Source organism: Photinus pyralis, unplaced genomic scaffold, assembly GCF_008802855.1.
Source record: "Photinus pyralis isolate 1611_PpyrPB1 unplaced genomic scaffold, Ppyr1.3 Ppyr1.4_LG6, whole genome shotgun sequence".
Lineage (NCBI taxonomy): Eukaryota > Metazoa > Arthropoda > Insecta > Coleoptera > Lampyridae > Photinus > Photinus pyralis.
In genome coordinates, this window is record NW_022170663.1 from 1,982,545 (window position 1) to 2,005,330 (window position 22,786).

Here is a 22,786-nt window from a genome sequence, read left to right on the forward strand (position 1 = left end):
GAGCGTTGTACAGCTGCAGCTTAAGCCTTGTTTAACTTCAGTAATTTACACCTACTCGTATATAAAAATGCATCAAAACTCTTCGTATTTGTGGTGTTCATTATCGCCAGCCTTTTCAGGGAAGCAAAATGCAGGAGACTTGTAAGTATTTACTAAAAAGAATAAAAACATTACTAAAACGTTGTTTTCTAGGAAAATGCTGGGAAGAGGGTTTGCGACGCGGGGACTATTGCAGTATCGAAAGGAAAACATGGTTTGAGAGAGGCAGAGTTTGATATCGTTCTGATTCCGCTTACCTGTATATATTTGCATAATTTTGAATAAAATGACGTATGACTGAAAGTAGTGTTATCACTCTACCAATTTATTTACCTCGCATTACATTTACATTTGCATTGTTATTCTTCATGATGGAATAGCCGCGGTCGCCAATATTTGCTAAGTATTAATCACGTCGATTCTAGTGATTGTGTTATCGTTCGGTTTGTTCCTTGGTCTTACTTTTTATAACACTGTCATTTTAAACCGTCTCTAAGGTTCATTTAAACTGGATTGTTAAGTTATCTATAAAATTCATGTTCTAGTAACATCTTTTATGGTACAATTTAAATACGTTGCTTCATTTTTTGGTGATTCTATTACCATGGTAGCCACCTACGCCAACTTTAAGAAACATTTTGCTTTCATGATAAAAATTTATTTGTTACTCAATAGTAAACGTTATTACTATTCATGAAATTATTAGTGAAATGAACTAAATTAATAAAGTACGAAAAGGTAAGTTCCAAAAGTGCTATATACAATCAAAAAAAAACAAAGGAAATTACAAGGAGAATTTTATACATCGAACCACACCACGAATCTGAGAAAATCGTCAACCCTTTAAAGTGAAGCATCATTATACTAGACATTAAACACGACTAGCTCTTGTTCGAATTTCTTTACCTCAGGGGAAAAATAAGGATATGGAAGTATTTATGTATTAACGAAACGGTTTTTTATTCTTTTAATAACTTCGCTGTAAAAGAAATACAGAAATTTAATAAACTATCGGTTGGCAATGGACATTTATTCCATAAATTAATTAATTAATGCATACGAAATCACGAAACGTCTTAAAAGAGAACGCGTCCTTTTGTACAAAATAGTAATGAAGGGAAGAATTCAGTTCCACTATTCCTCTCGGGTTTGGTTTTTAAAATAAATTAACATAACAGCTGAAAAAAATATCGCAAATATACATTTATTCACGCAATTTGAGTTTTCCATTAACAACATGTGCCATAAAACATCAAAAGGGACATTACTACACATCAAATTATGCAACTGTGAAAATGGGCGTTTCCCAGGGGTCAGTTTTGGGGCCCATACTCTTCGGACTATATGTTAACGATTTAACATCTTACCTTAATGAACAAACGGTTTGGGTGCTGCATTCAGAGAACATCTCATTATTAATTTCAGAAAAAACGATAATTCTCTTCAAGCAATATCCGATGTAAATGGGTTAAGTGGAAGAACACCTGGTGGCGATGTTGCCCCTAGGTCAACTTCGCCCTTTAGATCGTCATCCAATAAAGACCTTATTATTATTATTATTTACATAAAATTTATAACTGGTGCAACGCTAATTCTTGACCTGAACCTCTTTGAGGTGTAAGTTGTTTTAGAAATTAATTTTCAGTCGTAGTTATAGTTTCAACGCCGAGAAAACTGGATAGACCCATCATTTAGCGGGCCAAACGCCAATTTATCTAGCAGATTTGTTAGGGTAATAGATGCGCCTAAGGATAAAAATTAAACATGGTATTATGGCTCTATTAACTATTTTTGAAGAGTTTATAATTTTGCGGTGTCTGTCCGTCCGTTAGCACAATATCTCGATAACAAATAGACCGATTACGGTAAAGTTTAGTAGATGGAGTCTTTATCAAATTTGTAGATCGGAGTTCGTGAATTGGCAATGTAGCCCAAAAAATAAGGAAGGCCCTTACTTATATCGAAATACGGTTTTTACAAATCGGTCGCAAGCCACTGCACTTTCAACACCGAAACGTGAATTAATTCATCACGGATCGCAATTTGGGTTATGGTATCCCTTATGTAGCTTTTATTGCACAAAGATTTAAGAGATTCCAGTCAGAAACAACACCTTAGTACCTATATCTGTTTTGTTCTTGAACTGGAGCCGTTTCGAAGATCTTTTTATTTAACATGTCAAAAAAAATTCCGCCTATTGCAAATCAAACGTATCTGACCCTTCTTTGTTTTCCTGAACTATTGCCTTCATAAACTTTATTTATGTCAGCAAATAAAACAAACCCAAAAATATCGATAACACAAAAGTCCCTCGCATATTTTTAGCTTTCTGCAGGTATAATATCATAGTCGCACCTGTATTTACATATTAGAAATCACCGACATTTTATGTTTACTTGGGCGCTTTGTTCAAAAGTTTGGGGAAAACACTGTGATTTCCCTGGTTGTTGACTTCTGATTTGTTTGTGCTGTAATATTTTCCAATGAGGGCATTATCTTCGCTCATGATATGATAAAACCAGGTGTCAAATGGGGGTTTACAGTATAGTTGAATTCCGCAGTTCTAATTTAATAAGCGTGTACCTGAAACCATAAAACATTTTTTTGGACAGTAAAAGTTTATTTAAAAATAGAGGCTGATTAGCAAAAAAAATAATGAACATGTGCGGTTTTAAAGGTTTATTCAAAACGATATGATTGTGGCGGGCTCTGTGACGTAATAAGCCCGACCAATCAGCTCCTAGAACCATTCAGATGGCATAACGACTTGGCAATATTGCAGAAGAATGGCATTTATAACTTGCGTCATCTGTCACAGGCACTTGTCACTTTCGTGCTAGATGCAGTTAAACATCCCTCTCAAAAAGGTCAAATGTGACAAACGTCAGACCCTCGGGTAAGGTTGCCAGCTCACTTCTACGTGATTGGTTGTAGGTTTGTGACGTATTTAGTCTGAAGCGTTTCAAATTCGGAATAAAAACACAGCTTTTCCATAATTTATTTTGGGTTTATTTTACTCGCAAATAAAAATTGAGGACACACGGGTCTTTTTATTTTTAATGTACTTTGTGGATCAGAAATAAAAAATTAAGGCGGGATGGCCCCATTCTTGACAGAATAGCTTCCTAGCTGAAACCAAAAATTGTTTTGTTAGCTTTTATTAAAAGGACCTACCATCTAAATTTCGTTAAAATTGTTCCATAAATAAGAAAGTTGCATTTCTGCGCATGCGCAACACGATTTCTGCGCATGCGCAACACGATTTTTGCGCATGCATTTTGTTTGCTTTTATTAGAGGGACCTACCATCCAATTTTCGTTAAAATTGCTCCATAATTAAGAAAGTTGGATGTTGCACATGCGCAACTCGATTTTTTGCGCATGCATTTTGTTTTCTTTTATTAGGAGGACCTACCATCCAACTTTCGTTTTAATTGTTCCATAAATAAGAAAATTGCATTTCTGCGCATGCGCAACCCGATTTTTGCGCATGAATTTTGTTTGCTTTTATTAAAGGGACTTACCATAGAAATTTCGTTTAAATTGCTTCAGAAACAAGATCGTTGCGTTTTGCACATATGCAACACAATTTTTTGACTTTGACCATTTTTTTCTCCGTTTTTTGATAATATAACCCGGCCCAATTTTTTGTAGGTTGTACACAGGAAAATAAGGTCATCCAAATAATAGAATAAAAATTTTAAGTTGCTATTTGAAAAAAAAAGTTCGATGCCGTTACGGCGCTCCAAAATTTTTTTTCAAAAATCCGGCCCGTTATTTTTCTGTTCGGTATGCCTAAAACATATACATATACAAAATTTCAACAAAATCCGTCGAGCCGTTTTCTCAGAAAATTGCCACAAACGTACGTACATACAGACGGAAAAAAATTTTATTCTTTAAAAGTTGCTTAAAATGGTCTAAAACGTCGACATTTGATGAAATTTTGAAATGTTCAAAAAACGGCTATCGCAATAGCTACCTAGCACATGCTAGGAAGCTAAAAATTCTTCATTAGGTCATCAAGTCAAATATTTGTACTTATTCGATTCTTGAAATTGAGTGTAACCTGTAGGTATCTATTTTTTCAGAAATTCCCCTTTACCTTATCGATATCGAAAATATTAAGTGTTCTAAATAATCTAAATCACCGGTGTTATCTTCTCTCGAGACGCTCATACCTGATACCTATATAAGTCCGGCCAAGCCGAACCGAGCGTTATTCAGCTGCAGTAATTAGCAACGTAAACATGAATGTATCAAAACTGTTCGTCTTTCTGGTGCTCATTATCGCCAGCCTTTTCGGACAGACGCAAGCAAAATGGAAAGGATGGAAAAGACTTGTAAGTATTTACTAAAAAAAAATGACAGCATTACTGTAAGATTATGTTTTCCAGGAAAACGTTGGGAAGAAGGTGTTCGACACGGGGGTGGTTGTTGTTGCAGTAGCGGCATCAGGAAGACGGGGTTGAGGGTGGTGTAGTTTACTATCAATGAATACCTTACTCTTATTACCTATGTAACTACTATATATCACAATATCAATAAATCTACTACATTTGACTAATTTTGAATAAAATAGTGTACCTATGATCATGTATGAAAGTTGCTTTATAATAAAACCAAAGAGGGGTACTCTGTACAGAATTAAACCTTCGTTTTGTTAGAAAATTATGTCAAATTAGAACAAAATGCATGAGAATAAATAATATTTTCACAATAAAACTAGCACAAACCATTTTTTGCGATGTTTTCAAAACTATTGAAGATATTTTAAATTTCTTTTCAGATTATTATTCAGCACGAAAATTCGCAACATTGCCATCATTTAACCAATATATAGTTGGCATTCGAAAAATGGACACCGTGTATGCGCTTAAAGTAGGGGTGAAATCATCTCTTAAATGACGCAGTTATTAAGGATCTTTAGATCTTTCATAAAGAGCGATTACAAAAATTCCACGTCATAGTTGGTGGTCATAACGGATTTATAAAAGGAATCAAAACACTTGTGCCACGCTACGCCATGATAAGTGCCTCAATTTGAATGGCGCTTGTGTTGATTAATAGCCGAAGAGTGTAGCCCCCAAATGTATATAATAGATTTTCTGTTAAAATTGTTTTATTTCAGAACGTCTGCTACTTTCTGGACAACCCTCGTAATACACTATTATATCAATGATTTTTATTGGATATTTAGCTGCACACCCTAGTGCTAGTCTTTAATTTTATTGTGAACAGGTACAATTACACAACCAACAATAAGAAGCATCATTTAACGTATGCAATTTCCAAAGTTTTTAATTATGATGACTGCAATTACATGTCAAAAAATTCTTTCACACGCTCCGCTTTGAATCGCTGATAACTGATATATGTATCATGTAATTACTCTACAATTAAAGTGTAACCTATTAACACTTACAACCTTCTCAATTTGTGAACAATGTAATTGCGCTACCCTAAGCAAAACTTAAAGGGGCACATCCACACATTGTAAGATGTGTACGCCACAAATAGTAGAAAAGTTTAAATAGTCATTTACTATTAAACCATGACACATCGAAGAATACCTATTTTTATGTTGTGGTCAGTGTAATTGTGCCACGAATAGTAGGTAAGGCTGTTTTAAAGCATAATCGATGTAAGGGAATGTCGGCGAGTTGTTGTACAGTTGTACGAGTGCTCTAGAAATTGAGTGATAAATAGTGATCTTTATTGGTAATTTGAAAATTGCAATAAAAAATGTTGCATTTCTACCAAGCTTACCCCACTTACCACAGTCGCTTTTAAATGAAATTGTTTACTAATTGAAAATTTTAATTAATTAATTTTTATATATTCGCGTTTAATGAAATAAGTTGCAAGTTGTTACTTTTTTGTTCTATTCAATTCGTAATAAAAAAAATTACATCTCGAAAAATTAGAGCGATGCCAACTATATATTATACGTATCATTAATTCAGAGACATAACAATCCTCCCTCCTTAATTACAACTATAAATTCAAGCGGTTTGGCGGTAAACGCAATCGGCCTGATCTACGAAGAATATCTGCTGAATCTGGTTGTACCAACGTCGGTTCTTGGTCAGTTTCAGACTCCTGTTGCTGCGGCGATTGTTGCCAAGTATTTGATTGCCTATAAGGTGTTGATTGACCAACCGGTAATCTCATGGGTGAAGTTGAGTCAATCACCGAAGAATCGGTAGAAACACACGCTGGTCTTGTCTCGGCTGATTTCGACATAATGGTTGGATGTGGTTGCGATGTACTTGGTGCGGCTTCTAAGGCCGAATCTGAATGATCTGCATGGGTATCATCTCCTCCTTCACAAAGCGTTCGTCGCATCTGGTTTACGTGACACTTTCGATGTCTGCCATCCACTTCTACATCATAATGTGTAAGGCCACATCGTGCGAATACAGTCCCAAATTCCCATTTAACTCGTAAGTTTCGGTATGACCGTATCTGTACTTTGTCACCTGATACAAATTCTCGTGATACTGGTTCATTCGACGAATTTTCATTCATCTCAGTGGTCAGATCTCGTTTCATGAGAACCAATTTGGTTCGGATTTGTCGCCCAAACATGAGTTCAGCTGGACTTTGACCTGTTGTACTGTTCGGTGCCTTTCGATATTGTATCAGCAGGCGATCCAACTTCAAATCCAAATCACCAGGCTCATCTGCCATGCAACGCAAACCCTTCTTCAGCATTTGCACATAACGTTCAGCCTGCCCATTACTTGCTGGATGGTATGGCGCCGTGAATTTGTGGCGAATACCATTTTGTTTCGTAAATGTGTCCATCTCGTTTGATCGAAATTGTGGGCCATTGTCGCTAACCATCGTAACTGGAATACCAAACCTAGCAAACGTCCTTCTCAAAATTCTAATCGTAGTTTTCGTGTCAGTATTCCTCGTAGGAAAAATCTCCGGCCACTTACTGTAAGCGTCGACGATCAATAGAAAGTTCGTGTTCATGAATGGCCCAGCATAGTCTATATGAATTCGTTGAAATGGGAACGATGGAAACTCCCACGAATGCACTGGAACTTTGGCGGCTTCCTTCTGAACCAAACAGCAACTTCGACATTTCTTTACCGTCATTTCAATATCGGCATCAATACCATTCCAAAAACAGTAACGTAACGTGCCATAGCCTTCATCTTCGTCATTCCCAAATGAGCATCGTGTAATTCGTTCAAAACTGTTTGTTGCAGTGATTTTGGGATGACAACGCGCATACCATAGAAAATGCATCCATCGTGCATGTTATACTTCGTTTGTGTTTCGTTCGGGTTCGATGAACTACTCTCCAGTTCGTGGCAAACTTTACGCAATACTTCATCTTTAATAGTTTCTCGTCGAATTTGTTCTCGTGTTACTGGCATGTACTCTATCTGCTTCGTTTGAAATATGCTCGTTTCGTCTTCAGCAATCTTTGTTGGTTCTGGGAAACGTGAAAAATAATCTGCATTTAAATTTTCGTGCGTGCTCCGATACTCTATTGTATAATTGAATTCTGACAAGTATATTGCGTAATTCAGCATTCGCATTGCTGAAAGCGTTGGTAGTGCCTTGTCGGGGTTAAAGATCGTCACTAGCGGCTTATGGTCCGTGCGCAATACAAATTTCCGGCCGTAGCAATATTGGAAAAATTTGTTAATGCCCCAAAAAATTGCGGTTGCTTCCTTATCTATTTGGCTATAATTTTGTTCGCTTTTCGACAATGTTCGGGATGCAAAGGCGATTGGTCTTTCCATTCCATTGGACATCTTATGTGATAACACGGCACCGAGACCAACAGATGATGCATCAGTTTCCACGATCAATGGCAATTTCGGGTCATAGTGCATCAAAACCCGGTCGCTGGTCAATTCTTTTTTTATTATATCAAACGCCTTTTTGCATTTATCTGACCAGATAAATTTAACCTCCTTTCCCAGGAGACTGTTCAACGGTTTTATCTTTGTAGCCAGATCGGGTATAAAACGGTGATAATAATTTATCAAGCCCAAAAATGTACGCAGTTCCTCGACGTTTGTAGGTGTTGTAGCATTGCGTATCGCAGTGGTCTTATCATCCAGAGGATGCAGGCCCCTCGAATCAATTCGATGGCCCAAATACTTCACGTTCGACTTGAAGAATTGGCACTTTTCCTTCTTCAAGTGCAAATCGTTGTCTCGCAGTTTCTTCAGTACGTTTCTTAATCTTTGCATAGTTTCTTCCATCGTTGATCCTTGCACGATTATATCATCAAAGAAACAGGCTACCCCATCCAATTCGTGCAGTAGTTGATCCATAAAGCGCTGCCAGATATTGGGTGCAGTCTTTACTCCGAACATTAATCTATTGACCTTGTAAACCCCTTTTTCAGTACTTATGGCTTGCAACATTGCGCTATGTTCGTCAACAGGCATGTGTAGATACGCGCGACTGACATCATGTGTACAGAAAAATCTTCCCCCGCTCATTTTCGCAAAAATATCTTCGATCCTGGGAATGGGGTACTTGTCATCCTTCAAAAATCGATTCAATGTCACCTTGTAATCCGCACACAAACGAATGGAGTCGTCAGATTTTACAATCGGAACCACGGGTGTTCCCCATTGACTGTGAACAACCTTTTCAATCACGCCCATCGCCTCTAGTCGATCAATTTCAGCGTTCACACGATCTTTCAAGGCATACGGTACTGGTCGAGCTCTCCAAAATTTTGGTGCGGTGTTCTCTAGCATTTGTAAATTGCTCTCCATCGCTGGAATTCGACCTAATTTATCATCGAAAACATCGCCGAATTCCTTCAAAAACGACTTCAACAATTCATCGGAATTTGCTTGCGTGACCGTGACCTCGTGAATTTCTAAGTCATTCAGCGGACGTTTATGAAGATCCAGGATCCTAATCCACTGTCGGCCGCAAATAGAGTCAACATCATCTCCCACAATAAATAAGCGCCCAATGGTTACTTTGTTTCCAAAACTGATCGTAATATTACATGTGCCCAGTGGCTCAATTATCTCACCAGAGTAAGTCCTCAATCGAGAAGATGTGTCGGAAATCGAGAGCCCAGGACACACCTTCAAAAAATTTCGGTAAGACATCGTCGAAACTGCTGCCCCCGTATCCAGTTCAAATTCACAATTGTTCTCTTCCACCTGGATGTTCACCATAAACTTGCCACTCCCTCCGCTTTTTACGCCGTGCATGTGAAAAATATTTCCAATCGTATACATTTCAAATTGATCGTCTTCAACGATGTCATCATTATCTTCGGATTGCGTTACTTGTCGAACTGTTTTAATGTTTCCCCCCTGCATACAAACGGTGGCAATGTGGCATACCTTCTTACACTTCGCACAAATTTTGTCTTTCATGGAACATCTAAAAGCACGGTGTCCTTCGTGGCCGCATCTGTAACATTTTCCCGTGAAGTCAAATCTTGTAGTTTCTGTCGACGATGTCGGGTTAACTTTTTGTCGGCCTCCGTACGCTTTCCATTTTCGTTGCTCCTTCACTGCATTAACAGGCTCACTATGGGTTTGCTGGCTTCTCTGGATTTCTCTGCTTTCAATTTTTGATGTGTTAATCGCTGTCGCCTCCCGTACAATTTCGTCGAACTTTGTGTCCTCTTTTAGACGCAACAACTCCTGCCGAATATCGTCGTCACGTAATCCACGAATAAATTGTGTCCGCAAATGTGTCTCGATGGTCGATTTTCCACAATCGGTACCTACATGTAAAAGAGCAATTGATGGAGAGGCGTTTCAATTCTTCAATAAACTTCATGATAGACTCTCATTCTGTATTCGCACTGCGAAGCGATGTTGCTGTGCAAATACGTTCGGCTTCGGGCTCAAATGTGTCCTCAACAAGTTAATTAATACGTCGTAGGTTTTTGCCTTTGGCTTTTCCGGAACTGTCAAATTTGTGAGCGTTTGGAATACTGACGGCGGAATAAGTTCAAGCAGCATTCCCACCTTTTCCTTATCCTCTGCGATTTCTTTTCTTTCTAAATAGTTTTCTAATCGATCGATAAAGTTTTCCATCGTTTCGTTTGTCTCATCGTAGGAGTGAAAATGTACCTTCCGTTTTGGAATTGCATTTCCTGTTCCCGTGGAATTTCGTTGCGTTTCATGTAAATCTTGTAAAACATTACAAATTCGGTCCAAAACGTTCTCGAGTTTTGATCCCATCTCCGTCGCCATTTTTATATATTCGCGTTTAATGAAATAAGTTGCAAGTTGTTACTTTTTTGTTCTATTCAATTCGTAATAAAAAAAATTACATCTCGAAAAATTAGAGCGATGCCAACTATATATTATACGTATCATTAATTCAGAGACATAACACATATATTTGTATTTTCTTTTAAAACTTAGGAAATGGGAAACTACTTCATTTAAGAAATCGCATCGGCATTGTAAAACTAATTACGGAATGTAGTTTTTATCGAGGTTTTTATTTATTTAAACAGATAGGTAAGTAATTAAGACAATTAATTCAATGCGGTTATTCAATGACATTTTGTGAAACTCCCACCAGTGAAATGTCGCGAATTTTTTTCGTATTAACCGGAACATTCTTCTTAGTTTGTTAATCAATTTTGACAACCGACTTATCACATCTTTTAATTTGATCACTCATAACGAATGAGCTTATTGGAGCACAAAAGTTCGAATAGAATCAATAGCAGAATGAAAAAGAACTTCCGTAATTTATTTTGTCATGGCTTCAGGTTTATCACGTATAAATTCGCGTGGGTAATTACGCTTAAAGTTTCTTTTGATTCATTGAATAGTCCTTCCGAGTCCTTCGAATACCATTTGTAGTCAAAATATTTCTCAATTATTTTTGAGGTGCTGTTCCACTCATGCTAGTTACATTTTTTAATACAACTCGCGCAAGCGCTCGTGGTATTAATCAGCGTAACTAGCATTCGTTACAGCACCTCAAAAATTATGGACAATACTTCGACTACTCATGGTATTATGTATGAAAATTGTGGTAGTAGTGTACCTATACTTCATTCATTATAAGAAGGTAGTAGATGGCGCTGTGGTTGAAGATATGCACACACAGGAAAAATATTGAAGGGCGCCAAATTTAAAAAAGGAACTAGATTAATTTGAACTACATTATGTCAAATTGTAAAATGTGACTTTTTGATTAATTAGAATACTGTAAAGGTACAACGTGGTGCGCGCGTATCGCAACAGAATTTGTAGCGCATTTTTGCAAATTTATCTGTAAAAATGTAGAATCTCATTTCACTATGGCTGGCTGACTGGTGGGTTGCCAGCAATTTAGGGCCGGTTGAAGAACGCTCGTAGAAAGACGAGGAGTGTACGTGTTTCTACCGGGCTGTGTAATTAGCAACTTTAGGGTCAAGGACGGGACTAGATGATGTGGGGTCGGTGACATCCAGGCGCAATCTCCGAGCTTGGTTTGGTGATTTTTCAGTTTTCTTCTTCTACAGTTTTGGTCCAATTGTTTTCAAACTGGTGTCGTGGGAAAGATGTAAACGCGCTAAACTCCTGTTTAGCGGCCGGAGTTTAGCGGCCGACGCTGTTGCGTTTTATGGAATATGTTTACAATATGTACAAAATTCTGCAATGACAATTTTCCATAATGTTGTTCTTTTAAAGTTTGGCAGAGAATCATCATCATTGACCACATTTAAAACTTTTTGCAATGTTGGAAGTTCATTTTTAAAAAAGAATCTATGGACATGTCTTCGTATAGCTGCTCTTTCAAAGTCTTCGAGGTGGTCATATTTTGTTGTGCAAAGCCGCTTTTTCCTAGGCGAACGTGCAGTGCCACAGCTTTTGACTTCCTTAACAATATTCCACATCATCCTTGGGCCAATACCAATCTCCTTGGAAGTTTGCTTCACAGCTGCAGTTTTACTCATATTTTCAACGCTTGCATTCTTTTTGAAAATGTTATATGCCATAAGTTTTTGGCCACTTCGAATTGGTTTTCCCTTCCTATTTTTGTATTCTTTAGGCTGATCGGCCATAATCACACGGTTAGGTAACTGAAAGTCGGTGCTTTTAAAAATTAAAGAAATTATACCTAATATTCCAGTGTAATCAATAGAAAATGATAAGAACTGGTAATACGCTCAAAAAAGAAGAAATATCCAGCACTGTAAACAGCTAATGACAGTTCGAGACAGTTCGATAGTTAGTTAGCCACAGCAACTACCAACTTATATAACAAAATGCACTCGTTTTATTTTTGTGCATAAAACTGGCTCGTGTTTTAACCAATCACAGTGAAGGTCAAAGCTTCCCCATACTTTCTACCGCTACCTTCTTATAATGAATGAAGTTTTTTTATAGTAGAAAAATCATGTACAAGACAAGAAATAAATATATGGACCAAGGCGCATCGCCTATACAGGGTAATCACAATTTAGTTAGCACATTTAAAAATGTTAGATTCTTTTATGTATGTTTTAAAAGGTGGTGTTTAAGATAGGCTTTAGTTTTTGTTGCAAAATCACAATAAACACATTTAAAATCCTTAGAAACTTTATGTGTTATTAAAATATGTTGTTTAAAATTACTTTTATCATTGGTCCCATAATCACAATCAGCACATTTAAAATCCTTAGAAATTTTATGTTTTAAAAGATGTCGTTTCAAGGCGTGTTTATTATTTGTCTCATAATCACAAGTAGCACATTTAAAATCCTTAAAAACATTATGTTTTAAAAGGTGTTGTTTAAAGTGGGGTTTATAATTTGTCTCATAGTCGCAATTAGCACATTTAAAATCTTTGGAAATTTTATGTGTTAAAGAGTGTCGTTTTAAGTAGGTTTTATTATTTGTCTTGTAATCGCAATTAGTACATTCATATTCTTTAGACACTGTGTGAGTTAAACTGTGACTTTTAAGATACTCTTTATTGTAGGTCTTATAATCACAATTAGAACATTTAAAATCCTTAGAAACATTATGTGTTAAAAGATGTCGTTTGAAGACATGTTTATCATTTGTCCCATAATCACAAGTAACACATTTAAAATCCTTTAAAACTTTATGTTTTAAAAGGTGTTGTTTAAAGTGGGGTTTATAATTTGTCTCGTAGTCACAATTAGCACACTTAAATTCTCTGCAAATGTTATGTATTAAAGAGTGTCGTTTTAAATAGGTTTTATTATTTGTCTTGTAATGGCAATTAGAACATTCATAATCTTTAGACACCGTGTGAGTTAAAATGTGATTTTTAAGATAGTCTTTGTTGTAGGTCCTATAATCACAATTAACACATTTAAAATCCTTAGAAACATTATGTTTTAAAAGATGTCGTTTGAAGTTATGTTTATCATTTGTTCCATAATTACAATCAGCACATTTAAAATCCTTCGAAGCTTTATGTTTCAAAAGATGTTGTTTGAAGTTGCGTTTATCATTTGTCCCATAATCACAATCGACACATTTAAAATCCTTGGAAACTTTATGAGTTAAAAGATGTCGTTTGAAGATGTGTTTATGATTGGTCCCATAATGACAATTGCCACATTTAAAATCCTTAGAAACTTTATGTTTCAGAAGATGTTGTTTGAAGTTGCGTTTATCATTTGTCTCATAATCGCAATCACCACATTTTAAATCCTTAGAAGCTTTATGTTTTAGAACATGTTGTTTGAAGTTGCGCTTAACATTTGTGCCATAATCACAATCAGCACATTTAAAATCTTTAGACACTGTTCTACACTGATTTAAAAGGTGACACTGAAAGTCAGAATGTTGCTGCACTTCATTATAAAGAGGTTTAGAACAAGCTGATGTACTGTTAACTTCGTCCTTTATAGTCAACAATACTTCGTTACTTACTGAAATGTGTCCCTGAAGAAAGGAATGGATTTCTTCTTCTTGTTTTGGTTCGATTTTAATTAGTGGTGTGTCATTACCTCCATCCATTCCTAACAACAATAATGTTATAATTAAATGTGTTAAGCATGTATGTATTTTGATATTAAACAATACCTACAGATGAAGATTTTATGGCATCCAGACATTACTTACTTTCTTTTTCTTAGTACTTCATCTAATTCCTCGAATGGTAATTCAGCACGGTATAAGAATATTTATACCGTGTAATTCAGTAATCAAACAAAATCTAATGCTCATTGCTCAGTGGAACTTGTATGTACTTGTAAATATAACAACTATTTTGAGGTTCTCTTAAGTTGCGGTTCTTCAGCGTTGCCACGTTTAAGTTGGCATCACAGAGATTTCTTACTCTGAGGTTGGCATACAACAAAAGAGAGATAGTGAATCATCCGACTCAATCAGCCATGGAATTATTGCCATGCTTCAAACATTTAAAGGATTAATACGAGACCGCGAGGTGCCTGCCACAGAATATTCTTAAATGACTGATAATAAAGCATCATTTGAAAATAATATACTAACCTTGGGCATAGCTTAGGCATAATTTTCACATCTCATTTTGACGCACCTTGTATAACTGTTGCAGTGTGTAACAGTTGGTACAACGATAATATAAAAATAAAATTCTTAACCAAAAAAGTTAAATGACAATGACAATTTGCACCCTTTTTTTTGTAGATAAATAATGATTTATTTAGCGTAACCAAGACAAGCATAAACAAATAATCCATGGTTTTACGGGAAACGTGCAATTTATTAATTTTTTTAATGTTTTGTATTAGTTGGCATTTCAACTGCCCCACTGCCAATATGCCACTATCGCTGATAACTCCGACATAGGAATAATCGCAAAATTAATTTAAAAATGAATGCCTTACTCTGTTATAAATTCTTATATTTACAATAAATGCCTAGCTTGTAGCGAGTGATCAAATGTTAATACGTTATGGGTATATGCTGGTGCAAAGAGAAGCATGAAGAAAGTGAAACCTATTTTCCACAATCAAGCAATGACAATATTGATAATGCAATACAATCGGTTACGCCATACTCTGCGGCTGAATATTACATGGAAAATACGGAAAAAGGCTGTCCTGATTCTAGCGTTGTAGATAAACTCGTTATAGAAACTTTAGGTATTATCGGTACGCTTGTAGATAAGTATGTCGACTTCATACTTTTCGTAGGGTTAATGTCACGATCGTTTTAGCGAACAGGAGCCTCCTGCATCGATGCTACGTTTACATAATATAGCAGACAACGAAGAGGGATGGATTCAAGTTGTGAAATCTATGGTAAATGTAATACCTATGCTCGACCCTTTGGGTCCGTCGGTAATAACACTCCTACTTGACGACTGCCCGCTGCCGTCCAGAGAATCGGTCCTGCATGTTGCTTCAATGTTCAATTTATCGGCACAGAGCGCTATAGCGGATAGGGCAAACGCTCCGAAGCAAAGAAATATCAGCGTAGTGTTGGGTTGTATAGCTGAAAAATTGGCCGGACCTAGTAGTTTAGGAATTTTAACCAACTCCACTTTAGACTATCTGATAACAAATCTGGTAAGTATTAATAAATGGGGGGAAAAAATGTGTTAAGGCCGCTTGTAGGACATGGACGCCGATCCCCACGTGATTTTATTTTCGTTAATTGCTCTCGAGAAATTCGCCCAAACTAGCGAAAACAAAGCGACAATCATTCGACGGCTGCAGGATGAGATTTGTTGTCCGATTTCGAAATTAGAGCCGTGGATTAATGAGGAACATTTTGTTAGGAGGCAGGTCGGTTTTTGTGCTCAGTGGGCATTGGATAATCTGTGTAAGTTTCAAATTGAATTGCACAATATTATATAGGGCTCTTTTATGTAAGGCATGTCCCAAAGGCAGTTAGTCAGTAAAATTGCATTGGGTGTTAGGTACAGACTAATAAAAACCGTGACACAGTTCTCTCAGATTTTTTAAGTGGATGGGTAGTTGGTACTGGGAATTTTTGTACAAGACAATAGTTACTGCCTAATAAGATTACACAATTATGTCTCAGTGACCACGAGCCCGAGCCTGTAACAGATTTTCCTCTGTTGCAATTGCTAATTGGTAGCACAGAAATAGGAAAACATCCCTTGCAACATCTAAAAATAACTCACTTCCGCTCGCTTTCTTCCATTATGCGCCACTTTTATGTTACAATTTACTTCTGAAGACATTTTCCCACCACTCACAGCAATGCACAATTCAGATTTGTGATTTTCAAATTCAAAAACCCCCAAATACCAAATTTTCTTGAAATAAGACTTTTGTTTCGCACTCCCATTTAGGGATGCACCCTTTCATGGTAGGAAAAAATTTGAGCAAAATCGGAAAGGACATACCCCAAAACCTATTCACAACAGTCTTTCTTATGGTTGCTGAGAAAAAAATTAAAGAAGAAATGCAAATTCCACACTTTTTTCAGGGTGACACCCAAACGAAACATGTTGAACCCTCAGTTTGTTTGGAAAAAGTGCTTGTTATGATTCACTTTACCATTTTTGAAAACTCTTTGAAAATATCGCTGACTATTCAATTCATCTAACATTTGTCACATTTCAACCAGTGAAATGTCTCGGTTTCAAATTGCTGCGCCAATGGGAACGAATTATAGTGATAATTTCACGTGTGGTATTTCAGCGATTATATCATTCATACGACATTGAGCCAATCAAAACTTCCACTTTCCTTAGATACCAATGCATTAATAAGCGATTATACCCTTGACGACGTGATATAATCGATTTGGTGTTTTCGCTATGTCATTTAAAGTCATAAATCTAGTATACACTATATTTGATGACAATAACAATAACTGTCAAAATAAAATTCTATTCATTATATAATCGTGTCGAATACCACTTGAGCATTACAAAATAATTTTTATACTACCTCGTAACTCGACGAATAATCCGTTGAAACACCACTCGACCTTCGGTCTCGTGGTGTTTCGGATCATTCGTCTCGTTATTCGGTAGTATAATCGATTATTTTGTATGCTCTTGTGATATTACAATTGATAATTTCACGTGTGGTATTTCAGCGACAATTCAATGCGATTATTCAATGACGTTTGTCAAACTTCCACCAGTGAAATGGCGCGAAATTTTGTCGTATTAACCGGAACATTCTTCTTAGTTTGTTAATCAATTTCGACAACCGACTTATCACCACATCTTTTAATTTAATCACTCATAACGTATTAGCTTGGAGCACAAAAGTTCGAATAGAATCAATAGCAAAATGAAAAGCAACTTCCATAATTTATTTTGACGTTTATTGTTGTCATGGAAATACATTCGCGTGGGTAATTTATTATGCTTAATTTTTCTTTTGATTCATTGAATAGTCCTCCGAATACCATTCGTAGTCGAAGTATTTGTAGATTATTTTTGAGCTGCTGCTCCACTCATGCTAGTTACATTTTTTAATACAACTCGCGCAAGCGCTCGTGGTATTAATCAGCGTAACTAGCATTCGTGACAGCACCTCAAAAATATTCGACAATACTTCGACTACTTATGGTATAAAGGTGGGTTCATAGCTCTCCGTTCATACGTTTCCGTTTGTCCGTTAACCAATCAGAAGACAGCAAATTTTTAAATCGTACGTCGTCCGTTTACGACGGAAAAGTTGGTTGAAGTTGAACATTTACGTTTCCGTTGGTCCGTTTTTAACAAAAGTGAGGTTATGTTTGGCACGTTAACAGTGTTCACCTATTCGTTCTTCAGGGTAATAATCAAATAGCAACGTGTTCTTACTTTCGTACCATTTTTCAATACTGAAAATCACGGAGGGTATAGTACAAAATAAAATTTAGGTTATGGTTATATGTTGCAAATGTACAATGTGGACGGATTGCTATGAACCTTAACAAAATGTATTATCCGTTTGACGGATCAACGCAACGGATGAACGGAGAGCTATGAACCCACCTTTATATATGAAAAACTGAAAATGCCAACTTTGGTTTTCATTTTCCCTAGCTTAAACGGCCGGAAATGGGCGGTTCCCGTTACCACCTTTGATGGGTGCTTTTTTTTCGGAGAATCTCAATCTGTTATCAGAATTTCCATAGCACGCTACATGTAGAAACTACAGGCTACCACTTGCCTATTTCTTATGGGCGCCATATAGAATTTTTACGGAATGAGATAGAGGACAAAAATCGTACATTATATACCGAGGGACTAAAATGGGTGTTTTAATCCCGAGCGTTCAGATTGTTGCCCAAAATGAAGGATTAGGGCGCACTTTAGTCATGTGGTATATATATGCTATTTTTTTGTACTCCTGTAATCGGTTACAGCAATTTCAATGTTCAAGTCCAAATTTGAAAGAAAAAAATTTGATTGTAATAATAATAATAATAATATATATTTCAGTATATTGGAAAATCAATATACCTTGTCATGTCAAGTAGTGTATATAATAATAAATGGCAGTTTAATGCGAGGTTTAATGTATTTGGTTTAATTTAAAGATTCTCGTTCAAAACTATTGGACAGAAATGATCACTTAAAACTTTGCAGAACAAGCTATGAGGAAACTACTGCCTCACAAATTGAAAAAGATATATGGAAAATGTATAAAATGTGACTCAAGAACCAAAATGTGCATATAAAGAACAACATTAAATTGTGTTTGACATTTCAGTATGTCACTTTTGTCCCCCGTCACGTTTTTCTCCCTCCGGGAGTGACACTTTAGTTCCTTAAATGAATGACAAAACAGGTTGATTTAGTCCACGGGGTATAAAAAAGAAATTCATTTGAATGCATCGCCACCATACTCACGTTGATTCAGCAAGATCTACTTACCTGTGGGTATTTTGTTGAGAAGTGAATGTAAAACATTTGATTTTGAAATTTTTCATGTAAATTTATGTGGTTATGACGTGTGAGACATCTTTATCTTTATGTCTCATTCCGTAAAAATCCAATATGGCGTCCATAAGAAATAAGAAAGTAGCACCCTCAGAGTAAGAAATAAAAGATAGAGGACGCATACGCTATAATAACACGAAGGTTTGTTTTTATAATAATAATAATGACATTTATTGAGCACACATTATACAAAGAACAGATATTATACATTACATTACATACTGGGTGACTCAATAGGGCGAAGTTCAGACTGGAATAAACCGTGTTATTCCGTCTGCTCTCCCACTCAACCCGCTACATATGAAATTAACAACAAGAGACCAAGACATAAAAAAAACCTCGCAAGAAAAAACTATATGATAATAAAAAACATTCAGTATGAAGGCACAAATGAAAACCTAAAAAAAATGTAAAAAAAAAATTATAGCAATAATGATGTTAACGATGGAACTTAATGCTGTCTTGCAAGGAGTATGAGGCGCAAGCGTTTTTTAAAAAGACTTTCGGATAAATGTTTCGTTTATGCTACATAACCACAAAAACTGCACCCTTTCCCCATTTTACGGGGTACTAATAAATTATTAAACCCAATAGAATTAAACTATAAAATGAGCTAAAAATGCAGAAATCACGTTTTGTAAAAATAAACAGAAATCCTCTCAACCGTCAAAAACGCTACACAGCAGCGTTTCTGTCGTTACACTAATAATGATCAATTTTCTTATTAAGGTGTTTAATTTCGATATATAATTGTTTGATTTTAACAAATCGTTTAAGAATTTCAAACTCTGTTTAAATCCTTCCAAATATACAGGGTGATTCCTATAGTACCTTCCACCGTTTGGGAGCGTGTAGGTGGTGCGTAGGGGAGTATTTTGATATAGGACACTTGGGGTCGGAAATCTAAAATAAGGGTGCCAGAGCCAAATTTACCTTCTGGAATTTCGCGCCTGTAGGTAGGCAACCCAACCGGCCAGCGGTGCACACGAAGCGATCTCAGGCGGCGATGTGTGGCTGACACTTGATCAGAATTTTGTTTAAACCCACGAAATCCCGTCTGCAACGACGCGTATCAAGTGAATAAACACTATGGCAATAGTATAATAATAGTTGGCTAGATGTAGGAAGTGCATTGAGATTTGAGAACAACGGTGGCCACGTTGAACACTTGTAAACGTTATTGCTTTGACTGTCGTTTTCCCTCCTTCCCTCCCATGTCGCTTCCTCGCGCTAACTCGCTCTGCATCGCTCCGCGCGAAACGTCGGTCGGTTGGGTTGCCTACATACAGGCGTGAAATTCCAGAAGATAAATTTGGTTCTGGCGCCCTTATTTTAGATTTCCGAACCCAAGTGTCCTATATCAAAATACTCCCCTAGGCACCCCCTATACGCTCCCAAACGGTGGCAGGTACTATAGGAATCACCCTGTATATGTACTATTAATATTCATCTCAAAATCATCTCGGGAAATGTGACAAATTCACTTCCCATAGAGGGTGCTAACGGGAACCGTCTATTTCCGACCGTAAAATGAAAACGAAATTTGGTATATTTCAGTTTTTCGGTGATATCTCGGTTATTTTCAAAAATTTAAAATGCGTTTTTTAGTCACAAAAAGGGGTAACTTTGCCCCCATTTAACCTACACGGTATATGTCACCATTACGCAAATCCCAATGGTGAGCCACGAATTTGAACCGCACTGTACATACAACGATTATACACAACTAACTTCATACAGGAGATAATGGTGGTGTCTACTTTACATGCATTCGGATCAGTACGTACTTACATTTACCACCGTTACAGGTTGGCTTGTTTATTGCCTAGGTTACCTAGGTATGATTCGTGGATGTATATCATAATAATAAGCCTACTGTTTACTGCGCAGTAATATACACATTACAAATTGTCAGGAAAGGGTGGCAGCTGTACGCTGTACAATTCATATTACCTGCTTAAAACGTACGTCTCGCTCTAGATCATATACAGGGTGTTTCGAAATTCGCGCACACGGACTATGGGATGGTGTTATACGACAAAAACTGAACAAAAAGTTCCTCTACCAGTTTTCCATCAGACCGCTATTTTTTGAGCTACCGCCTCCGCCTCCCCCCTACGCTGCGCCACTGGTTAAACTTAATAATAACACATTTTTAAAAACAAAAGAAGGTTCAAAATAAACTATAATTATGACGAGTACGTAATTACAACAGTTGTTCAAAATGTCCGTCGTCTGCTAGTAAACAAGCTTCAGCACGTCGAAAAAAAAATGCCGGTCTGATCAAAAACTGGTAGAGGAACTTTTTATTCAGTTTTCGTTGTATAACACCATCCCACAGTCCTTGTGCGCGAATTTTGAAACTCCCTGTATATTCCATAGATATAGCGTTCAGCCATTATATCAGTGGCAACATATGTGAAAGAGAGATAGCTAAACAGTAGAATACCGAGCATGCGTACTGAGTTGTCTGGCAAATTGACATTCCCGACATTTCATTGGCGTGTCATTTCCATAGAATATGTTTACAGTGTTTTTACAGTAGAAAATGCGAATAGTTTTTACGAAAGTCATAATTAAAATGGTGCGTTTAATTTGTGGGAAACTTAGTAGTACAGAAAGTGCAATTTCATTCTATGAGTAAGTTACAAAATCTGTGCTGCGAAACTTATTATGAAGTGACTCATTTTTCCGACGCCTATCAAGCTGTTCACATTCGGATGCTACTGCGCATGTGCGGTGTTCTACTACGGTGCAAAAATATCTCTCTCTTTTTGTTAGGTATGTTGGCACAGATGCTCCTTATTGAAAGTAAATGGAAGGCCATATCTATGTATACAGTGATGTTTATTAAGAAATAGACATAGGGATTTGTGTGTATTGTTTTTCTTCATGTCTACTTTTAATAGGTAAAATCTCTTCTGAAGAGCGCCTAATTTTATGCAACCAAAATAACTTCTTAAAACAAATAAAGATCTGGCTGTCAAATGAACTAATTTCAATATTGTTGCTTTGGTTTTACAGAAAATAAATCTCTTTTACGCTCCTTAAACTGTTACTGACACTAGACCAATTGATAATATCAACTTTTTCTTTAGTTGAATACATCGCACACGAACGAGAATAACAAGTTAAAAAGTAATCGTAAACGATTTACATAAAGCGCATTTCCACTTGCATTCATTTCCCATTTGTAAGATGCAACTTCTGTTAAAATCGTAAAAATCCGGCCACAAATATGAAAGATAGCGTTGCACATGGGCAATCCATTGTTGACGTGCTACTTCAATTTCAGTTTATGAGAAGAATTTCATTTCAATGCTTTTCTAAATAAGAAAGTTGGAACTGCGCATGCGCAAACCTAAATTTTAAAACTAATGTTAGATTTTCCTTTGTTCCAAGCGCCTAAGTATCAAATTTCACTTAAATAGTTCCATAAATAAAAAAGTTGGCACTGCGCATGCGCAAAACCAAATTTTGAAATTGGCGTTTGATTTTCCTTTATCCCAAGTGCCTATGTATCAAATTTCGTTTAAATTCTTCCATAAATAAAAAAGTTGGCACTGCGCATGCGCAAAACCAAATTTTGAAACTGGCGTTTGATTTTCCTTTATCCCAAGTGCCTATGTATCATTTTCGTTTAAATTCTTCCATAAATAAAAAAGTTGGCACTGCGCATGCGCAAAACCAAATTTTGAAATTGGCGTTTGATTTTCCTTTATCCCAAGTGCCTATGTATCAAATTTCGTTTAAATTCTTCCAAAAATAAAAAAGTTGGCACTGCGCATGCGCAAAACCAAATTTTGAAATTGGCGTTTGATTTTCCTTTATTCCAAGTGCCTATGTATCAAATTTCATTCAAATACTTTTATAATAAAAAAGTTTGCAATTCGGTTTATAAATGGTCGAGATGCGAAAAGGGCACT

General features: G+C 36.5%; 3 protein-coding genes and 1 long non-coding RNA gene across 4 annotated transcripts; 2 read left to right on the top strand and 2 right to left on the bottom strand.

The window, feature by feature from the left end:
- The first annotated feature begins 4,226 nt into the window (after positions 1-4,226).
- Positions 4,227-4,605, top strand: LOC116172956. The gene is made up of 2 exons (XR_004145810.1): positions 4,227-4,381; positions 4,436-4,605. It is a non-coding gene; the product is annotated as an uncharacterized LOC116172956 (long non-coding RNA).
- A 1,430-nt stretch (positions 4,606-6,035) lies between these two features.
- On the bottom strand, positions 6,036-7,148 carry LOC116173458 (uncharacterized protein K02A2.6-like). Its single transcript, XM_031490947.1, has one exon. The coding sequence runs from the start codon at positions 7,146-7,148 to the stop codon at positions 6,036-6,038; it is 1,113 nt and encodes a 370-aa protein (XP_031346807.1).
- Positions 7,145-10,249, bottom strand: LOC116173461 (uncharacterized protein K02A2.6-like). The gene is made up of 2 exons (XM_031490953.1): positions 9,838-10,249; positions 7,145-9,774 (listed from the first exon to the last, which is right to left on the bottom strand). Exons 1-2 carry the CDS (start codon positions 10,247-10,249, stop codon positions 7,145-7,147), a joined length of 3,042 nt encoding a protein of 1,013 aa, XP_031346813.1.
- Positions 10,250-14,558: 4,309 nt separating this feature from the next.
- Positions 14,559-15,816, top strand: LOC116174989 (RING finger and SPRY domain-containing protein 1-like). The gene is made up of 3 exons (XM_031493028.1): positions 14,559-15,109; positions 15,159-15,510; positions 15,559-15,816. Exons 1-3 carry the CDS (start codon positions 14,895-14,897, stop codon positions 15,799-15,801), a joined length of 810 nt encoding a protein of 269 aa, XP_031348888.1. The 5' UTR covers positions 14,559-14,894; the 3' UTR covers positions 15,802-15,816.
- The last annotated feature ends 6,970 nt before the right edge of the window (positions 15,817-22,786 follow it).